Below are 23,298 nucleotides of genomic sequence, written 5' to 3'. Positions count from 1 at the left end.
ATGAGTGCCACTGTGCATGTCTTCCCAATTCCATGTTGGCAGCTTGCAATTGGCCGCAGTGGAAGTATTTACACCATGGAAAGCGGGAGATGATCCAATACCTCCCTCCCCCACCCCCACCCCTGCCTGTTGTTCAGCATTTATCAGCACACCACTGGTTATTTCCATGTGTCTGGCTTCTCCAGTAGATGGTAAGCTTCTAGGGCAGAACTCCTCAAACGCTAGAATTCCAGCAGAAGCTTTTAAAATCCTGATGCCCAAGCCTCATACCAGACCAAGAATGCTGGCCTCTCTGGGGTGAGACCGAGGTCTCAGTGTTTTGTTTTTTTTTTTTTTTAAAGCCCTCAGGAAATCCCTCTGGGCAGTCAGGGTTGAAAGCCATTGGGCTGATCTAAGGTTGAACATCTCAAACTTCAGTGTGCATGCAAATCACACTAAAGCACCTTGTTCAACTGCAGATTCTGATTCAGGAGATCTGGGGGAGGATGTTGGGAGGCCAAGACTGCATTTCTACCCAGGTGATGCAGATGCTGCTGGTCCATGGACCACACTTTAAATAGCAAAGCCTTAGATGGAAGGATGCTGCCAGTTACTTAGAGGAAACGGTTTTCTTTATGCTTGGTGACCATGTGGTGATCTGCCTGTCTCTCCCACTTTCCCCCCGAACAAACAAGGTGGGCATTATAAGAACCCATTTTACAGGGCAAGAGCCTGAGGCTGGTGAAGTGACCTGCCCAAGGTCCCATAGCCAAGAGGCAGTGGTGGGGCTTGGACCCAGTTTTTCGAGACTCCAAATCCAGTGTTTTTGCTTTCGTTAGCTGCCTGACTGAGGCCACTCTAGGTATGGGGATTACATGGACCTGAAAATGCATCCGGGTCCTTTTCTTGGCTGGGTGACCCTAGTGGGGTTTCTTACCCTCTCTGGGCCTCATTCCTGCCACTCAGGGCAAAAGGAGGGGCTGACCGTGATACTGTGATGAGGGCCTCCTGCAGGGCTCACCTCACAGAGGACACTCACATCCAGGAAGGTTCCTGCTGTAGTACCTAAACTTGGGGATGGCACTTCAAGGGCTCCACCATGGTAATAATAACCCTAGGGGGTCATGCAGTTCAGCCCTCTGAGCTAGAACAAAGGGAAGGCAAGCATGGGGTCTTTTGGGTGCAACTGCATTTTGCCTTGGCAGCATTCAGCATGTCTGTAGTTAGTTAATACACTGCTGGATGATTTTAGAATCAGAATCAGACTCGTCGCCAACCACGGTCAGGGCTTAGCCTCTGATACCCATCTCCACTTTCTTTGCACCATTATTTTAAACCTTTCCATCTATAACTTCAATTGATCCTCACACTTACCTTGTAAGATAGGGACTATAAAGAGTCCCATTTACAGATGAAGGAATCAAGGTGCACAGAGAGAAAAATAACTTGCCCCAGGTCCTACAATTAGCAAGCCACAGAGCAGAGGTTTGAACCCAGGCTGTCTGGCTCCAGAACTGTGCTCTTAACCACTGCACAATGTTGCCTTTCAAGTAATTTATGTGTACGATGCAAATGTACCTTGTGCCCCAATGTACTCTGAGTTCCCCAGGGACACAGGCCCTGTCTCTCTTGTAACCTGTAGTGTCCCGAGGGCCCCGAACAGGGTCTGCACATAGCAGACGCTCAGGAAATAGTTTTTGAATGAGGGAATGAGTGGGCTAGTTTAATCTCTCCCATTCCACATCCTGGTCATGTGAAACTCAATCACAGCCGTGACTGTCAGCGGCACCAAGGGGTGTGTGTCCATCTGTCTGTCTCTCCCCCTAGGCCGTGAGTGTCATGAGGAACAGAACCTGGGGTGCTCACTGCCATATCTCTAGAGCCTGGCACCCACCCTGGTACACAACAAGTGCCAAATAAGTGTCGCTGTAGAGTGAAGGTCTCAGTGGAACTGAAAAGGGAAGCAGGGGTGTGCATAGGTGTTCTAGGGACTGCTGGCTGGAGAGTAAAGGGCAACAACACTAAATGATCATGATTCTACAGTCCCGCCTCTGGGAGGTTTACCCCACATCAAGTTCTTTATCTGCATGGATCCTCCCAGCCTCCCTGGGGGTGGGGACTGTTACCATCCCTATTTTACAGTCAGGGAAACTAAAAACCGCGCCAAAGGACAGAGCTGGGATTTGAACCCAGGTGCAAATCTAGGCTTATGTCATTTCCACTCCACCAAGAGCGCCTGATAAATAAGTAATTTGTGCTCACCCTCTCACTGTGCGTGCTTAGCATTGTTCCTGGCAGACAGCAGGTACTCAACTGTATTCTGAACATGAGTGAATAAGAATGCTCACCACCTCAGCCCCGGCATCTTGCACCATCCATGCCTGGCACATAGTAGGTGCTCAACAAAGATCTACTGGATGGATGCAGGAGTGACTGCTGGTGTTGTGGGCTAGCGGCTGCGGTAGCTTCTGCTTTGCTCCCTGCCACCCCCAGGCAGACATGAGCGCTAACAGACACTTGGCTGACAGCGCCACGAGATGGATGCGCGCCTGGCGGCCTCACCTCCCCGCCGACTGGCCCCGCATGGCCTTCCATAATGCAGTCCATTAAAAGGCTTGTAAATTTTCATACACGAAAGCCTACCATGGCGTCAGCATAGACTAATTGTTGTTAAATGTGCGGGAATGTTACCGCCACACCGCTGGAGTGATCACTCTTCCCAGCCTGGCCCAGACGCCGACCCATTCCTCTGCAGGCGGAAAGCTTACAACGTTCACACAAGGCCAAAAAGCAATTCGTGTCAAAAAGATCAATAATATAAAAATAAAGCATGAGAATTCTAGTTAAAGGGAATGTCATATAAATATGTGGTTCACGTCCATGATTCCAAGATTAAAAAAAATCAATCAATATCGTTCTTTAGATGATGTTATTTCTAATGAGAAATACCCGGAACAACTGCAAATAACTGCTTAACTGGGGGGAAAAAAGCATTAATAATTTACTTTATAAGGCATATGATACCGAATGAAAGAGGATCGCTGCTGGTTCTTAATTTGGTTGTAATGCAGCGTGACAGGCTCAATGATGCTTTGGTGGGTTCTTAACATTAAATTCAGAAGGATGTTCAGCTCATTCTAAGTTTTACCCCAAGCTGGTCAGGGTAAAACCAAAGGGGCAAGACTCATTATGGAAGCCAAGGAGACTTGTGCCATCAAAGTTATTAAATCATCAAAGAGGAGGGAGTAGGGAGAGTGTGTGTACATGTGCAAGCTGGGGGCAGTGGGAGGGACAGAAGTCCCTCTCATTGCATCTTGCGAGCAACACCCTGTTTACAGAGCCACTTCTATATGCCAAGTTCTGGGCTGAGTGTGCAGACCTGGGTTTGAATCCCAGCTCTCTTTATGGGCTGGGCTTCCCTGGTGGATTCTGTCTGAAAAAGCTCAGCAAAGTCACATCTGAAAGGCATGCATCCGGCTGAGTGATGAGGTCCTCCCCAGCCCTAACCACCTGCAAGTGTCCAATTCTGGCCCTCAATCTAGAGTCCACATCCTCGGTGTTTCCTGTACCGCCATGCCTCTGTTTAGCCCTCCAAACTGAGGTTTCCATCTTCCAGACTCTGCTCTGTTGGTGAAGAGCTGTGTGAGCTTAGACCAGCGGCCAGCCTCTCTGAGCCCCAATTTCTCACCTGTAAAAGGGGACGATACCAGCAGCACCTCTCTCACTGTGTCGCTGAGAGGCAGTGAAACGTGAGAGGCTTTACTAAAGGCTCAAAAAACTTTGCTGGCTAAAAATCCAGACTGAGCTATTCACCACCACATGCTGGCTGCTGAGTCTCAGTTACCTCACCCGAGAAATGGGTGAGACCAGAAGCCTACTCATGAGGCTTGTGGGAGGAATAAATGTGATGAGACAAGTCTCAACTCGTCCACTTGAAATGCCAACTTAAGTTCAAGGAGCACTCACTACATATGCTGGGCTTTGCTCCTGGGGTTTTTCATGTATTGACTCAATTAATCCTCACATGCACCCTATGAGGTGGGTACTATTATTATCTCCACTTAGAAAACAAGAAAACCAAGGCCCAGAGAGATTTAGTGACTTGCCCAGGGTCACACAGCCAGGAAGCAGAGAGCTAGGATGCAAGCCAGCGCCAACCTGGCTCTAGAACCTATGCTTGCCCTCAGTGCTTGTCTTTCCCGTGGGTCCTTCTGGTCAGCAAGGCAATTTCTTCCTGGTCTTACTGGCTGGTCAGGACTACATGTGTCTAATGTCAGGTGTCGCCCTAAGGAGGCCTCACTTACAAAGGATGGTCATGACAGTGCTGGGAGCCACTGAGAAAGGGTGGTTTGGGGAGCAAGAGAGTTAAGACATCAAAAATAGCTGGACGAGCAAATAATGTAAAAAGGCAAAAAGGAAAAAAAAAAAAGGCCCTGAAATTAAACTTCAGCTCAAAGGGAATGGCAGGAGTCCTGTAGGCACGTGCACAACAAAGGGGAGCACAGGGACCAAATTAGGACATGGCACGTAGGGCTGGGGGGTTGTGGCCTAGGTAGGAAGACACATGTCTGTCTCAGGTGATCTGAACTGTGAGGTCCCCCTCCATGTCTTTCTCAGGCAGCTTGCCTGCAGGAACACAGATTGACCTGTTCAGAATCTTGTCCTGGGTTAGGACTCCCTTCCTTGCCCATGACTGCCTGGGAGGGAAAAATGATCCCCAGTGTTCAGGGCTGGAACAGACAATGTCAAAGCCAATGATGACCTCAGGCTCTGGGCACTGGATGGAGGTGGTGTAAGAGGGGTACAGCCCCCTCCTCTCAGTCACCGTGCCTCCATGCCATCTGATTAGCAGTTGGAGGGATCCTACTGAAACCTGAGTCAGACCTGGTCCCCCCTCTACTATAAAGTCTCCTATGGCTCTCACCTAATTCAGAGTCACAGCCAAAGCCCTTAAAGTAGCCCCAAGGCCTTGAATGATCTGGCGCCTGTAAAGATGACTTACGCTAAGTGTCATGGTGGACAAGTACAAGGGCTGTGCTGTGAAAGGTGGCAGGGGTGGGAGGAGCGGTGTCCAAGACAGACCAGGGTGCAGGGTTGGTCAGGGAGGGCTTCCTTATTCCCCGAGGATCTGACACTTGAAAGGAGTGAATCGGGCAAAAAGATGGTCCAGGGAGAGCATTCCAGGCAGAGGGAATAGCAAGTACAAACACTCTGAGCTAGGAACAAGTTAGGCTGCCTGCTGCTCGAGGTGAGCGGCAGGCAGGGGCCAGATAATGCTGGGGCCCACTGGCCTTGGGTTTCTGCCCTAAGGACTTTTCTGATCCCACACCACCTTCCTGGGCCTGAATCCATGCCCCCTAGCTTCTTTCCCTGCCTCAGGTACAGACTTGGGCTCTAGATGAAATGCTGGTCCTCTCCTCTCTGTGCCTCAGTTTCCTCATCTGTAAAAGGGACTAATCACAGAACCTCTCCCTGATTAGAAATCTTATGAAAAACACATGATATAACCATTAGAAAGTATGCAGTATATAGTAGCATGCAATAAAAGTCACCTCGGGAGGCTTCTCTAACAAAGGCAAGGCCCACCTTCGGTGCCAAGCCTGGCTGCTTACTGACAACAGTGGGCAATGAGGCTTAGTGATACCCAGATCAGGAAGGGACACTGTGGGCATCCTGGCCTAGGTCTGATCAATCACAAGATCCTGGTAGGTGGATGTGGTCAAAAGAAGAGAATTCCCAGCTCTCTGCCCATCATGAAAGTGAGAGGCACTCAGGGTAGAGAGTGTTGGGCACCTTTGGCTGGGTGAAGTCTGCAGGGAAGGGTCTGTAAGGCTTCGAACTACAGCAGGTTATATCTTGTATCTCCAACCATGGTGGCACCCCAGAAACCCATGTGAACCAGGGGGAAAAGTGTCCCCATCCCATTTGACAGATGGCACAGTGGAGGACATCTAACTGGACTAGAGTTAAACATATCCATTTGTTGGTTGGTTGGCTGACTGGTTGAGTCATCAACTCAGCCAACAAACACTCACCGAGGTGGAGCTGTCAAGCTGGGGGGCACCGGGCTTTGCTTTGCCACCTAAATGGCCTACAGGGGAGGCAGTGAGACTCCACCTTTTGCTTCCTTGCAAATCCCTGTTTCACCACTACCTTTCTGCTCCTCTGCAAACAGACCTTCCATCTGCTCTGACCTTTAGCCATTGGGGTTTGTCTCAGAGTTGTGCCCCAATCCCACCAGAAGAAACACAAGGAGAAGAGACAAAATCATCCAAACTGTTGACACTCCCCCCTGGGCATCTGCAGGGCAATGCCAGGCCGAAGCTGAGCAGGCGGTGTGCCTTCTGTGTGCCCTGGCTTCTGCTCCAGGAGCACCCAGCACTCTCCCTCTGGAGTGAGGGGAGATGGCCGCACTCGGAAGGGATGAAGGCCTAAGAACTTGGTGCTGGGGGAAGACGTCTGGAGAGGGCGGAAATCTGACAAAAGGCTGAGAGAAGGGAGCTGAGGTGGAGGAGAAAAGGGAGAAGGTGAAGAGAGAAGGAGGGGAGAGGAGAGAGGGAGAAGGGAGCTGAGGATCAGGGGAAAGAGGGAAAGAACTGGCAGTCTGTAGATCCTGGCTGTTCTGGTGATCTGTTGCTGTGTAACCAGCTGCCCCAAAATGGTGTGGCTCAAAACAATGACTTCTTATTGTCTCTCATGGCTCTGTGGGCTGATGGGGCTCAGCTGGGCAGTTCTCTTGTTATTTCTCAGGCAGTCCACAGCCAGATGGCAGCTCAGCCGCACTGGCCTGATGGCTCCACTGGGCTGGACGGCCAGCGTGGCTCCCTGACTCATGCCTGGTACCTTAGTGCTCCTAGCCCCTCTCATCCACGTGGAGCATCATCCCCCAGGCCCCCTCTGTACAGGGTGGGCTTCTCACAGCAGAGTGGTCTCGGGCAAGTCACACTCCTTCATGAAGGTTGGGCTGCAAGCAGCAGGAGGCAGAATCACCAGTCCAGCGAAGACCTCCAGCTGGTACTGGAAGAGGGTCACCTCCACCACATTCTAGTGACTGAAGTGGACACAGACCCAGACTCAAAGAATGGAAGACACAGGCTCCACTTCTTGAGGGGTAATGCCAGACACATTGTAGTTATGAAGGGGATGAGTGTGAACGTGAAGCTCAGAAAAGAAGCAGAAGTTCTAAGAGGAAACTAAGAGGCCTCCCGTGAGCTCTTGACATGACTCCTGGACATTATTTCAATCATAGGGACCGAACTCCTAGTGACATTCCTTGAGGGCATAGATGGTGTCTCACCATCTTTGGGCCTTCCACAGCTTTCACTTGGAGCCTGGCACATAGTAGGTGCTTCACAAGTATCTGTTAAGTGGACCTGCAAGGCTCCAAGCAGAAAGGAGGCCCTTCTGGGGCTTGCACAAATACTTGCCCTCCCCCACATCAACAGGTGTCTAGTTAACTGCGAGGTCGTGACCCTCACTAGGCCCAGCATCTAGAATACCACCTGGAATGCAGTAGGGCTTCAGTAAAGGTTTGTTGAGTGAACACATGATTGCATGGACTCAACAGATGATGAATATGTCTCTCACAAGTGGCACCTTGGTCTCGTTTCTAAGCTCCTAGAAGGGGGTCATGCCACACAAGCTCCCTTAGACCTTGACAGAACAGAGAGAGAATATCTTGGCCCCATGCCACCAAACACACCCACCACAATGAGAATCAGACTCGCCAGCCACCTGACAGAGGATTTCACTGAACCTCATGCAATCCTATGAGCTGTCACAGTGGAGGAAACAGTGGCTCGGAGACATGAAGTCACTTGGCCAAAGTCACATAAGTTTGCCAGTGTTCAGGTGGAACTCAGACCCTGGACGTCTGATGGCCATGCTCTCCTGTCTCCCCTGGAGATTAGAGAGAGGCTCTGCATCAGCCCCCGTGGTTCCCAAACTGAAGTGTTTCCATCAGGCCCAGGTTAATGTGTCTGTACCAACTCAACCAAAGGGTTTTCCATCATTCAGGCTACATGTCCTTCCTGGTGGAAGAAGAAGGAAGCAGAGAGAAAAAAATCTCACAGTGGCCCTGCCATCTTCCTGGCTGGGCCAGTACACACACTCCTTAGAAAAGTTTCACCTCTGGTTTAGCATAACAAAACTTTTAATTTAGATGTTTTCATGTCTCTCTCCAAGTAAAAATAAGTTTAAAATAATGACTGTAATAAATGAAGGTAATTAATTGTAGTTTGTTCCTTTACTGTCTAGTCAGCTTAATTTTACCTTTTCAACTAATAATGAGAAAATAATTTTTGTGCTCGGAGGGTTAATGATATGTAACTGCGAGAGCTGCTAATTGCATGTTGCAATCCATCCATCAACAACCCCATCTGTGCGACTTGATTATGTTTGCTAAATTATTGCTTTGAATTATCTTTCATAAAGCAACTTTTGTAATTAGCGGGGCTTTCGTCTTGCTCTTTTCTCTGAGCGCAAGGATATTCAAACTTTGGCCATTTCAAGCTGTCTCCATTAAGCCACCTTCTCTGGCTGTCTTTGTTTCCCTGAGCAGGGGGAATCAAGACTGTCCTTTAAGCAATCAAGGCAGAGAGAAAAAGCTTCCTTGATTCACAGCAGGGCAAATTCACTTCCTCTCTGCACCCCTCCCACCAGCACACGCATACACATGCACACACACACACACACACACACACACACACACACAAAAGAAAAAGAAAAAGAAAAAAGAAAAAAAAAGCCCACACATATACAGAATAAAAAGATAAAAAGGATGCCCAGATTCAGTATATACCAGGGCTGGTGAAATGAAATTAAAGAATGAACTTGAACATGTTATATTTCAACAAGAGGCCCACACTGGGAAAGAAGGAATATTCAGCCCCGGCGTTTTATGGGCTACTTTATGTGACTTGAGATGGTGTTTGCCTCAGGGAATATTCCTGGGAGGTGATTAATGCCCTCTTGGGAATTCTCCGCTCTGAGCCTGGAGCCTGGTGGATCGGGAGAGGGAAGTGGCATAAAGGATGAACCCTCATTAAAAAAATTAAAATGAAAATCAAATTTGGATTATGAACGGCTTGTGCATGAGCAGTTTGTTCTGGACGAAGACGAAGATGCTTTTTATTAACACCTTTCTTTGGCGGCGTTTCTCCCCGGAGGCGTAAGGAGGGACATGGCGGCTGCAATGGATTAGTCAATAGATCATGAGGAAAGCAGGGGTTTCAAGAATAAAACTCCAGATAAATGTAGTCTTTTTGGTACATTAAAGGGACGATGGAAAGCCCTCTTAAGAAAATTAACGAAGTTATTTGGAGATCCTCAGCTATTAAAACAGTGTGAATTCAACATGCCACATGAATTTGGAAATGAGAATTCAGCTTTGTCTTCCCTTTTGGACCAACTAAAACCTTCTCTCCCTCTGTAAGTTACTGAGTACCAACAGTGTACCAGGCGCTGTGTCAACTGCCTCCACCCTTAGTTCTTTGAATCTTTACTATTAACTTCCATTTGCCAGAGGAGGAAAGCTGCAGCTCAGAGAGGTTAAGGAACCTCTCCCTAGCCACACAGCTAGGTAAGCAGCAGTGCTGAGATTGAAGCTAGGCCTGCCTCAGTCTGATTTGTACATGCTTTCTGCCATACTGCACTGATTGTTTTCTGGATCATCACCCAAAGGAAACACTGAACTCTTTCTCCTATGGAAAAAATGATGTAAGTCACACCTGCTTCCTACAGGGACAGAAAGCCCCCTTCTTCTGGAAAAAAGCCTTGAACACCCACTTAGGAAAGAGGCAGATTCCAGCCCATGCATAGCAGAGGCCAAATAAACCTGTACTGGAGGTGACTGATAACAGGAATAATAAAATAACCAGGACTACCAACATGAGGCAATGTTCTAAGCACTCCGTGGGCATTAACTCTGCTCTTCCTCAATCACAACCCTATGAAGGAGGTACAATTATTACCCAGTTTTACAGATAAGGAAACAAAAGCACCGAGAGGTTAAGTAACCTGCATAAGGTCAAACAGTGAGGAACTGGCAGAGGCAGGGTTCAAACCCAGGTTGGCTCCAGAGTCTGCTCTTTATCGCCCAGTAGCTTTCAATGTGCCAGGCATTACATTAAAACCCTTCCCTGCAATATATCTCAGTTAGTCCATAAAACAACACAAAAACGTCTGGAGTGTCTTTATTCCCATGAACAGATAGGGAAACTGAGGCTCTAAGTGGCTAAGAGAAGCTCCGCCCACAGCCCAAGCAAGGGAACAGCTGAAAAAGAGCTGCTCAGTGCCTGTCTTCAGGCTGGGCAGAGAAATCAGCTGCCTGAGAGGTCTTGTGTGCTGAGCATGCCTCATGGGACCAGGGCTTGGCAGATGGGAACCTCTTTTTTTAAAAAAACACAAAGCCATGACAACAAATTCCCAACATTATTGGTCTTCTTTCTGGTTTGTTTTTCCCCCTTCAGCTCAGGCACCTCACAACCAAATGAATCAATACTGGATGGCCCTATAAATAAATAAGCACATCAGTCAACTCAGTAATAAAATGAAGGGATGAAAAATATGGAAATCAGCGACATTTGTGTAAATCCAGTTATTGTTTACTTTAATATTGCCTTATGCGCTTACGCGGTTCCAAAGAGACAGATTTAAAGTAATGTGGCGCTTGGCGGATGACAGACTTAAAATGCATCACCATCGGAGAGTTCTGAGAAGGGCCAGCCCTTCCAACGTCCTGCCTAAATCCAGGGAAGACTAAGAAGAGCCCCCTAAAGATGGAACATTTGACAAACAGCTTCCCTTTCCACTACCCTGCCTCAGTGTAATTCCATTCTCTTCCTAGCCCGCCTCCCTTGCCAGCAGGACAAGTGGACGTTCTCAGAATCCTGGTCACAAAGTCAAGTCAAGAGGAGAAATGGAGGAGGTTTGGCCTCATCACAGGGCTCCAGGAAGGCAAGAGAAACAACTGGCTGAAGACAGCTCAGCTGCTGCCAAAGGAACAGGGTCCGATGGGTTGTCAGGAAAGACCATGAACAGTGTTGATTTTATACTCAGATGGTGGGTCAGTAGAGAGGATTTCAGGGTGGGCTGGTAACTGTTTGGACTTATCTGTAAGACTGCCTTAGAGAATCAAAGCAGAGCAGAATGCCCGGGGACAGCAAAGGTCACTGAAGACAAACCTCTTGATTTAAAAAATGGGAAACCAAGCCTGGAAAGTGAGGTGGTTCATTCAAGGTCACAGATACTATGTATAGCAGAGCTGGTGTAAGGCTGGACAAAGTCTAGGAAGAGGGAGATTTCTTGGGATCAGACACTGGAATCCCATCAAACAGAATGGAGAACCCATTCTTACTATGTCACCATTGGCTGATCCAGAGAGAATGGGGCAGAGTTTGCAATGGGGGTAGGCAGGTTTCTCTCAAGCTTCCAGAGGCTGCTGGCCTCCTCTGGCAATTCCAGGTGGGACAGGAGAGGGAACCAGGGAATGTTTTTGTGACATGCCATTGGCCTTGGGTCTTACCTCAGCTTGGAAGCTTTTTAATACAGGAGCCACCATCTCTCTGATTTCCTGAAAAAGAGATCAGCGAAGAGTTCACTACAGTGCCAGGTGGGATACCCCCATGGCCCCTGCTTGCAGTGCACTGTTGTCCCCTAGGTCAGCATTTCCCAAATGTGTCCCTTGGGATGTGCATCTGTGGGATTTCATAAGGGTTTCTCATATATACACCTACACACAGATACACTCACACATACACACACACATGGTGCCAAGCCAAATCAGACTGGGAAAGAAAGTCCAACATCAAGTTTCTTCCCTGCAAGACTTTTTGGAACCTTTAGTATAATGCACCTTGTGCATTTCTGGAAGAGGGGGAAGGAAATAGCATTTCCCAAATAGATCTGATCGTGGAATACTCTTTTATGCAAGTACTCATGGGGATTGGTGGTGCATCATGTGACACTCTTTGGAGTGGGGGATTGGCGGGGGGGATGGAGAGGTGGCCTCAACTCTCCACACCCAGCACCATGTCACTGAAGTCTCTTCATAAAAACCTCTGTCCTTGAAGCATTTGCTCAGGGCTGTCTCTTCCAGGTGGCCATCTCTGCTTCCCCTCACCCAACTGCCCCTCTCCGGCAAACACTTCACTTTGCATTTTAGCAACATAACTTCTGTACTTGTCTCTGCTTCCTCACCAGAATGTGCAGCTTTTGGTAACTTGGCAGGGGCACCTCCATGGTGCCCGGATCAGAGGAAGGGCTCTGTGAATGTTTAATAAACTTTATGGCAGTGGGCTATCTTCAGAAGGGAGCATCCTACTTCTGGACCCCAATTTCCTGTCTTTCACAAACGACCTTGAGGTTCCCAGCCCCAAGGGCTTCCCTGCTTGGCTCCTGTGAGTTCTCCCCAGCACACAAGAGGGAGGCCTTTTAGAACCTAGTGTTGCAAGATTCCAACCCTAAATGCTTCAGTTTCCTCTGAGACCCACTGGTGATTCCATGACTGCTGTCAGCCATGGCCCACAAGAAACTCCCATGGAAGGAGGAGATGTGAAGGGCTCAAGAGTGTGGGGGAGAGAGGTGCAGTGGGGAGAAGTGGAAAGGAAGACGTGGGCACAAGATACTTAAGTTTAGGTGAAGAATAAATCCCTTAATTACGAAATAAGGTTGTGCTACTATCCCTGGAAATTATCTCTCTTCTGGGTCCTGGGTACCCCTCCTCACTGATCGGGTGTTTCCCAGGGCTCCTCAGAGCCAGTGATATAGTGATGGCATGCTGGGGATCTTCAGGAAGCACACAGGAGTTCATGTGAATCTATCTAGCGGATTTGATCACAAGGAACTATGGGGTGCATGGGCTGAGCCATGGAAAAGGAAGTGCACAAAAACCTAGGTCCCACGTTGTGAACTCAAATGTCCACAGAGGCCAGGGGGAAGTGGACATGAGGGAGGCAGGCTGGGAGGTCCCGTGGCAAATCTTGGGAGAACTCAAGCACTGATTGTGATGGGGGCGGCAGTTGCTCAGCTCCAGCTGGTGACTGCCATGTGGGCATGAGCCTCTGTGTGACCAGATCTACCAAAGAATCTCAAAAGGTACTGGAAATTTGAGGTTTTGGGTGAAATCTTCTGAGATGTTAAACGTTGGTAAACTTACTGTAAAACTTGAGCTTACAGACCAAATAAAACATACCAGTAGGAAACCTCTGGTCCAGGTTCAGGAAACATTAGTGCTGGAAGGGGCCTCAGAAACCATCTCTCCAGTCCCCTGAATTTCCAGAAGGGGAGACCAAGGTGCTGAGAGGGGCTGGCTTGCTCAAGTCTCACAGTGCGCGAGTGGCTCAGCTATCATCTGAATGCAGGTCAACAGACAACCCAAACCAGCTGTCGGCACACTTGAGAGAGTTTAAGGGATTCAAATCTGAGGGCCAACCTTGGGCCAATGCTGACCATTTCTAGAAGCTCCTTGTCCTGTATGCTTCACCCTTAGGGGGGGAAGCTGAGCATAGGCACCAGCAGGAGGTGAGTTGGGCACCAGCCAGATGATGTTCTTAAATAAAGCCTTGGCATGACTCTCCCCATCAGGAGAGACTAGTTCCAAAAATGAGAATTTTCAGAGGCGCGACTATAATAGGAATGGAAACTTATTCCTTCTAATTACATAATTGCATAATTATGCAGTATTGAAATTATGTAAGCTGAACTCCGAGGCTTAAAACCTGGCCTGGATTTCCCTCATCACCCGGGGGGCTCCCATGTGGCCCCCAGGGAGGAGGATGAGATGGAGGGTTTGTGCTGACCGGAGAGAAAGCATGTAGGGCTGGGAAGATCTAGGGCCATTTCATCTCTGCTTCCCATAAAATGGAGAGTCAGAGGTGAAGCTTCTGGTATCCTCTTTCTAGGCAGAAAATCAGTTTAAATAATAAGCCACTATCTGTTCTTAGAGGGAAACAAAGGATGCTCAGCATTACCTATGCCTTCTTAGCTCCAGGAGTCAAACCAAGGACTTGACTTGGCCTTCTGAAGCCGCAACATGGGAGACACTCGGATCTGAGATTGCTGCCCCTTCTCCTGGAGCACCCTCCCTCAGCTCTCAAACCTAAGATTCCTTCCCTAATCGCTCCATGGGCAGATTCTAGCTGCAGCCTACTTCTTCTTCTTGCTTTGAAGGACCGAACATACTTATGACTTGTGTGAGGAAGATTTCACAGCTAGAAGACCTGAACCCTCTGTGCTCATGTAGCCCGATTCCTGGGTAGGCCTGCCTCTTCTCCATCTCTCCATGGCCCCCTCCTCCATTAGCAAGGTGGCAAAAGAACTCCTGGGTGATTCTAACAGGCAGACTGGGATCAATATTTCCAGGTCTGATACTTCCAGAATTGCCAGCTGCTGCCCAACCCTCCTCCAAGATCCAGGCCACTTGAGTAGGTTAGGACATAGAGGTCAACTATTAATCTCTGAGGACACAGAGAAGCACAACTGGCTTTGGGGGCAGTCAGGTCTCTGTTTCCCATAGTGGCTCTGATGTGTCACATCCTTGATGACATTATACGCAATCAGAAGGCTTTATTTTTCCTATCGTGTTTATTCCATCTTTTTTTTTTTTTTAAATGTGAGCAGCAACAGGGGGCCTGATAGAGAAAGTAAAAGAATTAACACATTCACCCCTGTAAAGAACAAAAACAAGTCCATTCTAGTCTCTTCCCTTGGGGGGGCCTTATGGTATGGGGGGTGGGGGGAGGGGACTTGTCATTATCTGGACCACTTCAAGTCAGCTGGAAAAGGCAGAGCAGATGGGTGGAGCTACAAGGCAAGAGGTGAAGGGGAAGAATGAGGCCTGTTTATGTCAGTGGGAGGCAGTTTCAGAGGAGATTGAGGGAAGGCCCAGAGAGGGTAGGGAAGCCTATAGCTGTCCTCTCCCAGACACCAATGGAAAAGTAAAATAAAATCAAGAACCCTAGAGACACTGTCTTTGCTGTCAAGGCCAGGTGTTTGACTAGATATGAATGTGGGTGGGGTGGGGGGGAGGAATGGATGTTTTAGAGAACCTCAGAAAGAGTAACTTCAATGGAGAAGCAACGTGCCCTCACTTTAGACAGCACTGCTGAGCACCACTAGAGCAAGAAACACCCAAAGGTTGGGGGCTGTAATTTTTTCTTTGTGGCTAATTAGCTTCTTTTCTTGTTAGTCACTTATGTCTACAGTTTCCAAAATATAGTTTGAACAGGGAAAACTCTGCATTCCTACTGAGTTAATTCTATAACGGCAAATATACTGTACCTCAGGTACATTTTTCTTAAATTCCCGGCGGAGTTCAATTAAATGTTTATGAGAATGTTCACTCTCCTCCTGCCGTGCAGACAGCTCGGAAGCGACGGAATTAAGCTCCTTCTGAAACAATAAAAAAAAAAAAAAGAGAGAGAGAGAGAGAGACAGAGAGACAGAGAGACAGAGAGAGAGAAAAGAAAAAGATTTTTCCCCCTCCTCTTCCTTTTTAATCATCATACAAAACAGCATTCTGAACAAGTTTTCTTAATTTACAAAGCTGAGAAAAGACAGGATATTGACTCCTGGCACAAATGAATAATTTACAAAACTGGGGATGTAACTGAAAAAAATCCAGGACAGCTTTTTTTTTGCTCATCGGAAGATCAATAATCTCCCATAAAGTTGGGTGGAGCTATTTTTTTTATACCTCTCCCCAACCCCCCTGCCCCACCTCTTAAATTTCCAAAGGAGTGATGGCATAAGCTTGTCAGTAACTGTAGAAAACATCTCCAAACCATGTCAAAATAGTAAAGTGCGGCATATTGTATGGGCATATTATAGTGTAAGAAAGTGCTGTCGACAGCTTTCATATATCAGAGGTGGGAACTGTTCCAACTATGACTTACTTACACTTAAGGGTTCATAAATACGCCTTTTAAGATATAGATGGCTTTTTAATTTCAGTAGATTTTGGAAAAATGAAGGTGCCAATAAGAAGCAAGCTGACCTTTTGTGTATCCTGCAGTAAATCATTTAAGGTTCACTTCAAGTATAAGAAATATTTCACCGAAGACTCCTGGATTCAGAAGAAATGGATTGGAAGGTGCCTTGGCTGCTTATGTGCAATGAAGGAGCCAGACCAGGTTTTTACAGGATGTACCATTCAGGAAAAAAAAAGAGAGTGAGGGATGGAAGGAGGGGCCACCCCAGTTTACACACATCACAGACAATATCTGCTGGTCGTACATGTATATTTGATCACCCCTCTCTCCGCTTTCTTCACTTTAACGGTGGCAGTTTCACAAGGGGAGTACAATTCACCATGAGTTGTCATGGATTTCATTTGCATAATTCAAGAAATGCTGTTTATGTGGTCTGCTGCTTTCTTGCACCATCCCGAGATGGGCTTTTTTTCTGGACCATAACTCGAGGAGCATTTCTGTATATATCACCCGATTATATTTGCAGCAATCAAGCCCCATAATTTCCTAAATCCGGTGATGCAATAAATTTCTGCAATCAGATTTATTAAAAACACACACGCAGATGCAAGAGTGTATTTCTAGGGTGAACTCTTTAATCTAACATATGTATGATGAGGCCCAGCACCGTGTTGAAAGACCCCATTTGTCATCGCTAATATGCATTCATCTTGCACACACAATGAAACACTTTTACCATTAGATAATGAAATAAAAGTACTATTAACCCGCTGCAAATCCTTTTCCCTGTAAGAGACGAAATGCATGGTAATTGTCTTATATCATGTCTGAGTCGGTAAATCTGCTCTATAGCAGTTCACCATAGCACCATAAACCTCATACCCATTGGAGGCTGGAGAGCCTACCCTAAGCCCAGCATAACTGTCTCTGCCTATGGTGCCTTAGGGAGAAATTGGCAAGGGAATTTCTATTTCTGGAGAAATGTCTAACCTCGTTGGAAAACCATGGGACTAGAAGAGAGAAGGTCAAGGCATAAAAGCAGAGATTAAAATAGAGGGGCAAAGGAATCGGAAATGCGGTGCTCTCCAAGGTGCTGAAGTCAATCCAATGCCACAGCACTAGGTACATCAACTTAAAGGCACTGGAGCTTCCAGTACAAACACTTCATGGAATTTTGAGTCAGGTGAGAAAGAAGGTATTATTAGGAGAGACAGAAACAGAAACAGTTTCTGACAGTCTACCAAAGTGACAGAAGAAAAAAGGGAGACTTCTGATTTATCATTATTTTAAAATAATCATAGTTTCCAATAAAGAAAACACAATCAAACACAATCAAAATATTGAGTGACCAGAGAGAAGTCTGTGTTTGTAGGAAAAGGACTGATCAAATGTAGATAAAATCCAACCAAGTGGTACAGCCAGGTGGACAGAATGCTCTCAGTTTTCTTTAGGTTTTCTCATCTGTCTTGAAGACAAATATGGGATTTTTACATTGCTGTAGGACAAGCAGAGCTGTGACTTGTGTTGACATCACTTGATTTTGGATTATCATGTATCTGACACTATGTTCTAATCTCTGGGACACTGCCCCTCCCCACACCACACCACAGCAACCAATATACCTGGTTGGTGCTGGACTTGGACTCCTCAGTTAAAACATGAAATCCAGGCTCTGAGAAGAAATTTCACAGCAGGATAAGTCCAATGACTTGACGTGTTCTACCAGATAATTATGCTGTGTGGCTGCACTGGGGCCCTTCACCACAACCTCCTAGGCTGCTGGTGGGTGTAAATCTCTCTACTGCAGACACAGCAGAGGCAAGACCAGGCCAAGAAACATTGGCAAACCCCCAGGCCCAGCCCTACTGCAAGCCCAGCTCATGGTGTCCTGTTGAGCCCTAGAAGAACAAACAATATCCATGTTCTTCTCAACTTTGCCTGCTTCCATGCTCATCGTTCAACCCTGAATTCTCGCCACATTTCCTTGGTAAGCTCACTAACAACAACACCATCAATAACAATAATAATAGTAAATAATAATCATAATTACCATTCATTGGGTGCTTACATGTGTCAGGCACCATGCTAAGCTCCTTACATACATTATCTCATGTAACAAGCACATTAATGTGTCTACTAGGTGATTCAAGCAGGGACTAAGCAATAAATTACAGTCAATTCTAATAGTTCAGGTGTGGATTATCCCCTTGGTGGATAATAAAGGCAAAATTGTAATGCCTGGCTCTTCATAGGGCTTCTGCTCCACTTCCCCACTGGCTGGGGGATATTCAGGGAGCTTGTTTTAAATGCTATAGTTGTATAAACCATCAAGCACAGTACCAAGTGTTCAAGACATACTGGCTGATACTATTCTGCTTTTTTAGATAAACTGAGAGCTCAGAAAACATCCTGCTAGATCAGTGATTCTAAGAGTTCTGGATTTCACAGGTCAATAAAAATCTCACCAAAAATAAATAAACAAATAAATAAAGGACCAACAGAGTATGGCCAAGTTTTACTGCATCAAAGAAAAACATTAAAAACAACCCCCTCTCACCCTAAAAGATGGGATATTTGAACATTAACAAAGCAAGAGGGCCAACAACAGAATCAACAAGAGTCTTTTAAAATAAATACACCTAAAATAAAAAGGCTCACAGCACTACATTTATTTTGAAGGGACGGGAAAAACTCCCGTAAACATAAGCCAGCATTGGTCTAAAGGTGAATTTTAGAAACGAGTGTCTGAGCCACTGCACACATACACAGCTAGCAGGGCCTCTCCTTTGATGATCAAGCAGAACTCGGTTCCTCTCCCCCCGCTGGCCCTCAGCCCCCAGCCCTAGGGGAGCCATGATTAACACAGCCCCAGACTTTGGACCAGGCCCAGGCCGGGAGGAGACTCATCTGATTAACCTGCCATCAGCAGCAGACAGACAGCCCGGAGCCCGGCGCAGACCATTCAAATAATGATCATCATAAACAGCCCATTTGCAACTAAAAAGAAATAATTTTAATGAGCTTGAAGCAGATGATGGATGCAGCTGAGGCTCGGGCCAATGTGCAGAGAAAAAGGAAGTGGGGATTGAGCTGCACCCAGGACGAGGCACAGCAGGAAGAAGCTGGGTTGGGGAGGAAGGGCTCTTCTGGGGAAGATGGAAACCACCAGCCCACTGTGTCCATTGCCTGGCGAGTGCCCCTAGCTCTGAGAGGGTCTGCACTCCAGTATGCTGGACAAACATGAGACTTAGACCTCCAAAGCACTCAGAGTCTCAGAATGTATGAACCAGAAGGAAACTTCCAGGTTGTCCAGTCCATCACTGTCCAAACTTCAATCATACATACCCCTCTGGCATGCATTTGCCATATTGATATTCCACATGAAACACTATTTATTTAATATTTATCTTCAAATTGACTATTTCTTTCTTTTTGATTGAGGTATGTATAGCTTTAAGTTCAATTTTAAGACTGAATTTTTACACCTTGCAACCACTGCCCAGATCAAGATATAGAATGTTCATGTTCCTAGCACCTTTGAAGGATCCCTGGTACCTCCTCTTTTTGAGTACAGCCTAAAGGTGGCCATTATTCTGATCCTAGCATCACAGATAAAATTTGCCTGTTCTTGACCTTCATGATGACTTCCTCCCCTTCTTTTTAACCTGAATAAGTGCATTTGAAAAGGAAAATTTTTTATCACTAGAGAATCCTAGGTCATAAACAGATGGTAGCCACTGAAATAAACTACAATGAAAATAAAGCATTGCTATTTTTCTTTGTTATAAAAGGAGACCACCAAATATTAGAGAGGTGTTAAAAGGAGTGTAGCACCAGGCTGACTTTCTTCTTGTTAGAAGGAGAAGGGATGGAAGAGCACTGAGAAGGAATAACTGTTCCTCCTGACATGAGTTGATCCTTCTAAAGTCAGGTCTACTTATTGCTTACAATCATCTCATGTCCATCAGTAAGTGTATGTACCACACTTTAGCAAAAATCAATTGAATCTGACTCTGCCATTTAAATTTTTTTTTAAAACTTTATTTATTTATTTTGAGAGAGAGACAGAAAGCAGGAAGGGGAGGGGCAGAGAAAGAGGGAGAGGGAGAATCTCAAGCAGGCTCTGCGCTGTCAGTGCAGAGCCCGACATGGGGCTTGAACTCGCAAACCACGAGATCATGACCTGAGCCCAAATCAAGAGTCAGATGCTTAACCGACTGAGCCATCCACGTGCCCCCGATTCTGCCATTTTAAAGACGAGGAAACTGAAACACAGCCTAGACTACCTGCCCAAGTCACACAGCTGCATAAGAGGCTGCATTTCCTCAGGGAGAAGGGTAGTGGGTCTGGGGTAGGGAAGGAAAACTGTGGTTATCTACAGGGAGGCAGGTTGAACATTCTCAGTTAACCCATGTTCTTCATGAAAGAGGGAAGGGGAATCTTACAAGAATACTTGGTTTTGAAATTTAACACCTGATCCTAAAGTGTCAACTACATACACAGCTCCCGACTAGATGCTATGTTCTCACAGGGGAAACACATAAGAGATCACATGTGTATATGCATGTCAGTTCCCTCATCATATGTGCACACTCTTCTCAGCTCCAAAGACAACCCCACACTCAGACATGCCCCCCCAAAACCAACTCCGAAAAGAGACCTTCTAAAAAGAATGCAGTTATTGTTGGGGATCAGGGATTAAGGAAGTGAGGACCTCAGGTGTCACTGGGTCCCTGTCAGCCCCTCCCATCTTCTGCTCTCCTTTCCTTCCCAGCCAGACTGAATTCCTTGCAGGAATCCAAATGCACCAGGGTTTCCCAACTCTACGGCCCCACAGATTTCATTCCCTCTGCTCAGATGATCTCATTCTTTGTGCTGATCTTACTCATCAATTTGTCTCAGCTTAAATGTCCCCCCTTCCAGGAGGGCTTCATGGACCTTCCCTTCCAAGTCCAGGCATCTCCACTGTGCCTCTCTAATCTTTTCTGGTATTTTCCCTGTGAGAAAATATATGATAAAACATTATCAGATTTTATTTTTTAAAGCCCTAGAACCTGTCTTAAAATGAAATCTTACACAGAAGGTCCTTATAGAAAACAAGAGCTCATAGCTAACATTTATGAGTTCCTATTAGTATATTTATTTTAATATTTATGGAGCGTATGAAGTACTTTATGTACATTATCTCTTATAAGTATATATGGCTGAAGTGATGGTTGAGATTCTAGGCCAGGCCTGGAAAACCAGGATGAGCAGTGGTTATGACTTGTAATACAGTCACCAACTACCCTCAAAACACATATGGAACTCTGCTTTCTCTTTACTGTAGGGAGATCCAATTAGAGACGTTGGACCCTCATCCATCCACTCCCCTGTCCGTCATCCATCCATGATCTCCAGTGTGCTAGGCATTGGATAAGGGGAGGGCAGCAATGAATCAGATATGGCCTGCATCCTACAAGAGCTCAGAAACCAAAGTAAACAAGCTAGGACATAAATAATTCTGGTAAAAGGGGACAAACACCGTCATGTTGAGACATTACCTCCAATGTAGGCTCACATGAGTGAAACCCTTATATATCCTGTATTGCCTGAGGGGGTATGGAAACTAATGGGGTAAGGGAGAGGTAGAGTTTTATCTATCTCTTCTAATGGTTCTCAACTTGGGCAGGGGCTGCCAGTACCCAGTAGGTGTTACCTAAGATGGAAACCCTTTATCCCACATCCATCCAATCACCTATCCATTTATCCACTTATCCATCCAAAATCCATCTAATTAATCATCCATCCACTCCCATCCAATTATTCAGCCAACAAATTACTTAGCCACAATTCTGTGGCAGGTACAGTGCCAGGTACTGGTATACAGTAACCAACCAACACAGTCCCTGTCCTTGAAGAGTTCACAGTGCAGTGGAGAAGACAGGTCAATTCCAACACTGTGTGCCTAAGTAAAATATAAGAAGTATGAATAAAGTACAATGGGAACACAGAGACAAGGTGACTTCCTATAACTTGGGGGACAGGTCACCAAGATGGGAGCATTTGACCTGGGTCCAGAAGGATGAGTGTGTCAGATAGAAGCTAAGCATCCCAGGCAGAGGGAATGGGATTGTTGCAATAATCTCCTAACTGGTCTCCCTATTCCTGTCTTTAGTTTTATTCTCCTTAAAATGTATCACTATCAAACACACTGTATTTCACTTACTTATTTTATTTGTGATAATGAAAACTCCATGAACAGTTCCTGATACATAGTAGGTACTCTAGAAATGTTTGTTGGTCAAATGAATGAGTGAATGAAACAATGCTATGTCAGAAGCTCTGAAAGAGCCTGGTCTATCTGGGAAACAATGACATGGTTTAGAGACCACAGACCTACATCCAAATCTGGCTTTGACACTTCACTAGCAATGTGGCCTTGGACAAATGACTCAAACTTAGTTTCTGTGTCTGTAAAATGGGGACAAAAATTTGTGCCGATAGGGTTATTATAAAGATCCTTTGAGAACCAGATTGCAAGTGGGTAAAGTGCTTGGCAGAATGTCTAGGATCTTCAGCGTTCACACCCTCCAATGGAATGTCAGTCCCTTAGGGTGGGGACTGTGCCTGTGTTGTTCACAGCCATAGCCAGGGGTTCTAGCCTAGTGCCAGGTGCATAGTAGGCACTCAGTAAACATTTGTGAATGAATGACTGTTAGTAGATATAAGTATGAGAAGTCCTCTGTGGCAGAAGCAAGGCGGGACCCTCTTTGTGCACGCCAAATGTCTCATTCTGCATCTCTGGTCCATGGAGTTATTTAGAGCTTGGCCATCAGAGTCTCAGATTGAACACAAAGGTTTCAGGGGATGCTGTGGGGGTATGGTGGGAGTGTTGCCTTCAGAGGGGCCTCAGAGGCCAGCTCCGGGAGGCGCTGCGGGATGACCTGGGATGGAGGGTACATGCCGGCCTGCCACGAACAAGGAGACAAGACGGATGGCTCTGCAGCCCGCCGAGATGGATAACTGAGCCGCAGCTGAGAGACAGCCCGGTTACCAGAGCCATCCATCACTCCCTGCACCGTATGTAAATTTCAGATGCCAAGATGTATCGGGCCAATTATCCGAGGCTGGGGCAAGGGGTGGTGCCTAAGAGAAACAGTTCCCAGCCAAGCTAGCTTTACTGCATTCCATCAGCTGGGCTGGGGGTGATAGACAGTTCATATTCAGGTCAAAGAGCCCATTAAGGAGAATGTGGCCAAACCTCGAGGCCTGGGTGTGTGGGTGAGGCTGCCAACACTTCTTAGTAAACTCCCAGTGCAGTGATAACAATAATATAATAACTGCCCAACAGACGGCTTACTATACATATATGAGGTCAATGCTAATTGGCACACAAAATTTCATTTAA

General features: G+C 46.5%; 1 protein-coding gene across 7 annotated transcripts in view; it reads right to left on the bottom strand.

Moving 5' to 3' along the window:
* CUX2 (cut like homeobox 2) overlaps positions 1 to 23,298 on the bottom strand; it is a 283,465-nt gene that overhangs the window by 91,857 nt on the left and 168,310 nt on the right. For 5 of the 7 annotated variants that reach the window (XM_045458911.1, XM_045458914.1, XM_045458912.1 and 2 more), the window contains exons 2-3: positions 15,259 to 15,369; positions 11,504 to 11,551 (exon numbers count right to left, since the gene is read on the bottom strand). The exons of 1 other annotated variant lie outside the window; for it this stretch is intronic. In XM_045458911.1, coding sequence (XP_045314867.1) covers positions 11,504 to 11,539 — 36 coding nt within the window. In that variant the 5' untranslated portion in view covers positions 11,540 to 11,551; positions 15,259 to 15,369. The remainder of the gene's footprint in view (positions 1 to 11,503; positions 11,552 to 15,258; positions 15,370 to 23,298) is intronic. One more of the 7 variants, XM_045458909.1, reaches the window with a different exon arrangement.

This window comes from Leopardus geoffroyi, chromosome D3, assembly GCF_018350155.1.
Source record: "Leopardus geoffroyi isolate Oge1 chromosome D3, O.geoffroyi_Oge1_pat1.0, whole genome shotgun sequence".
Lineage (NCBI taxonomy): Eukaryota > Metazoa > Chordata > Mammalia > Carnivora > Felidae > Leopardus > Leopardus geoffroyi.
The sequence above is the reverse complement of the archived record's forward strand: the minus strand, read 5'-3'. Positions and strand labels throughout refer to the sequence as shown.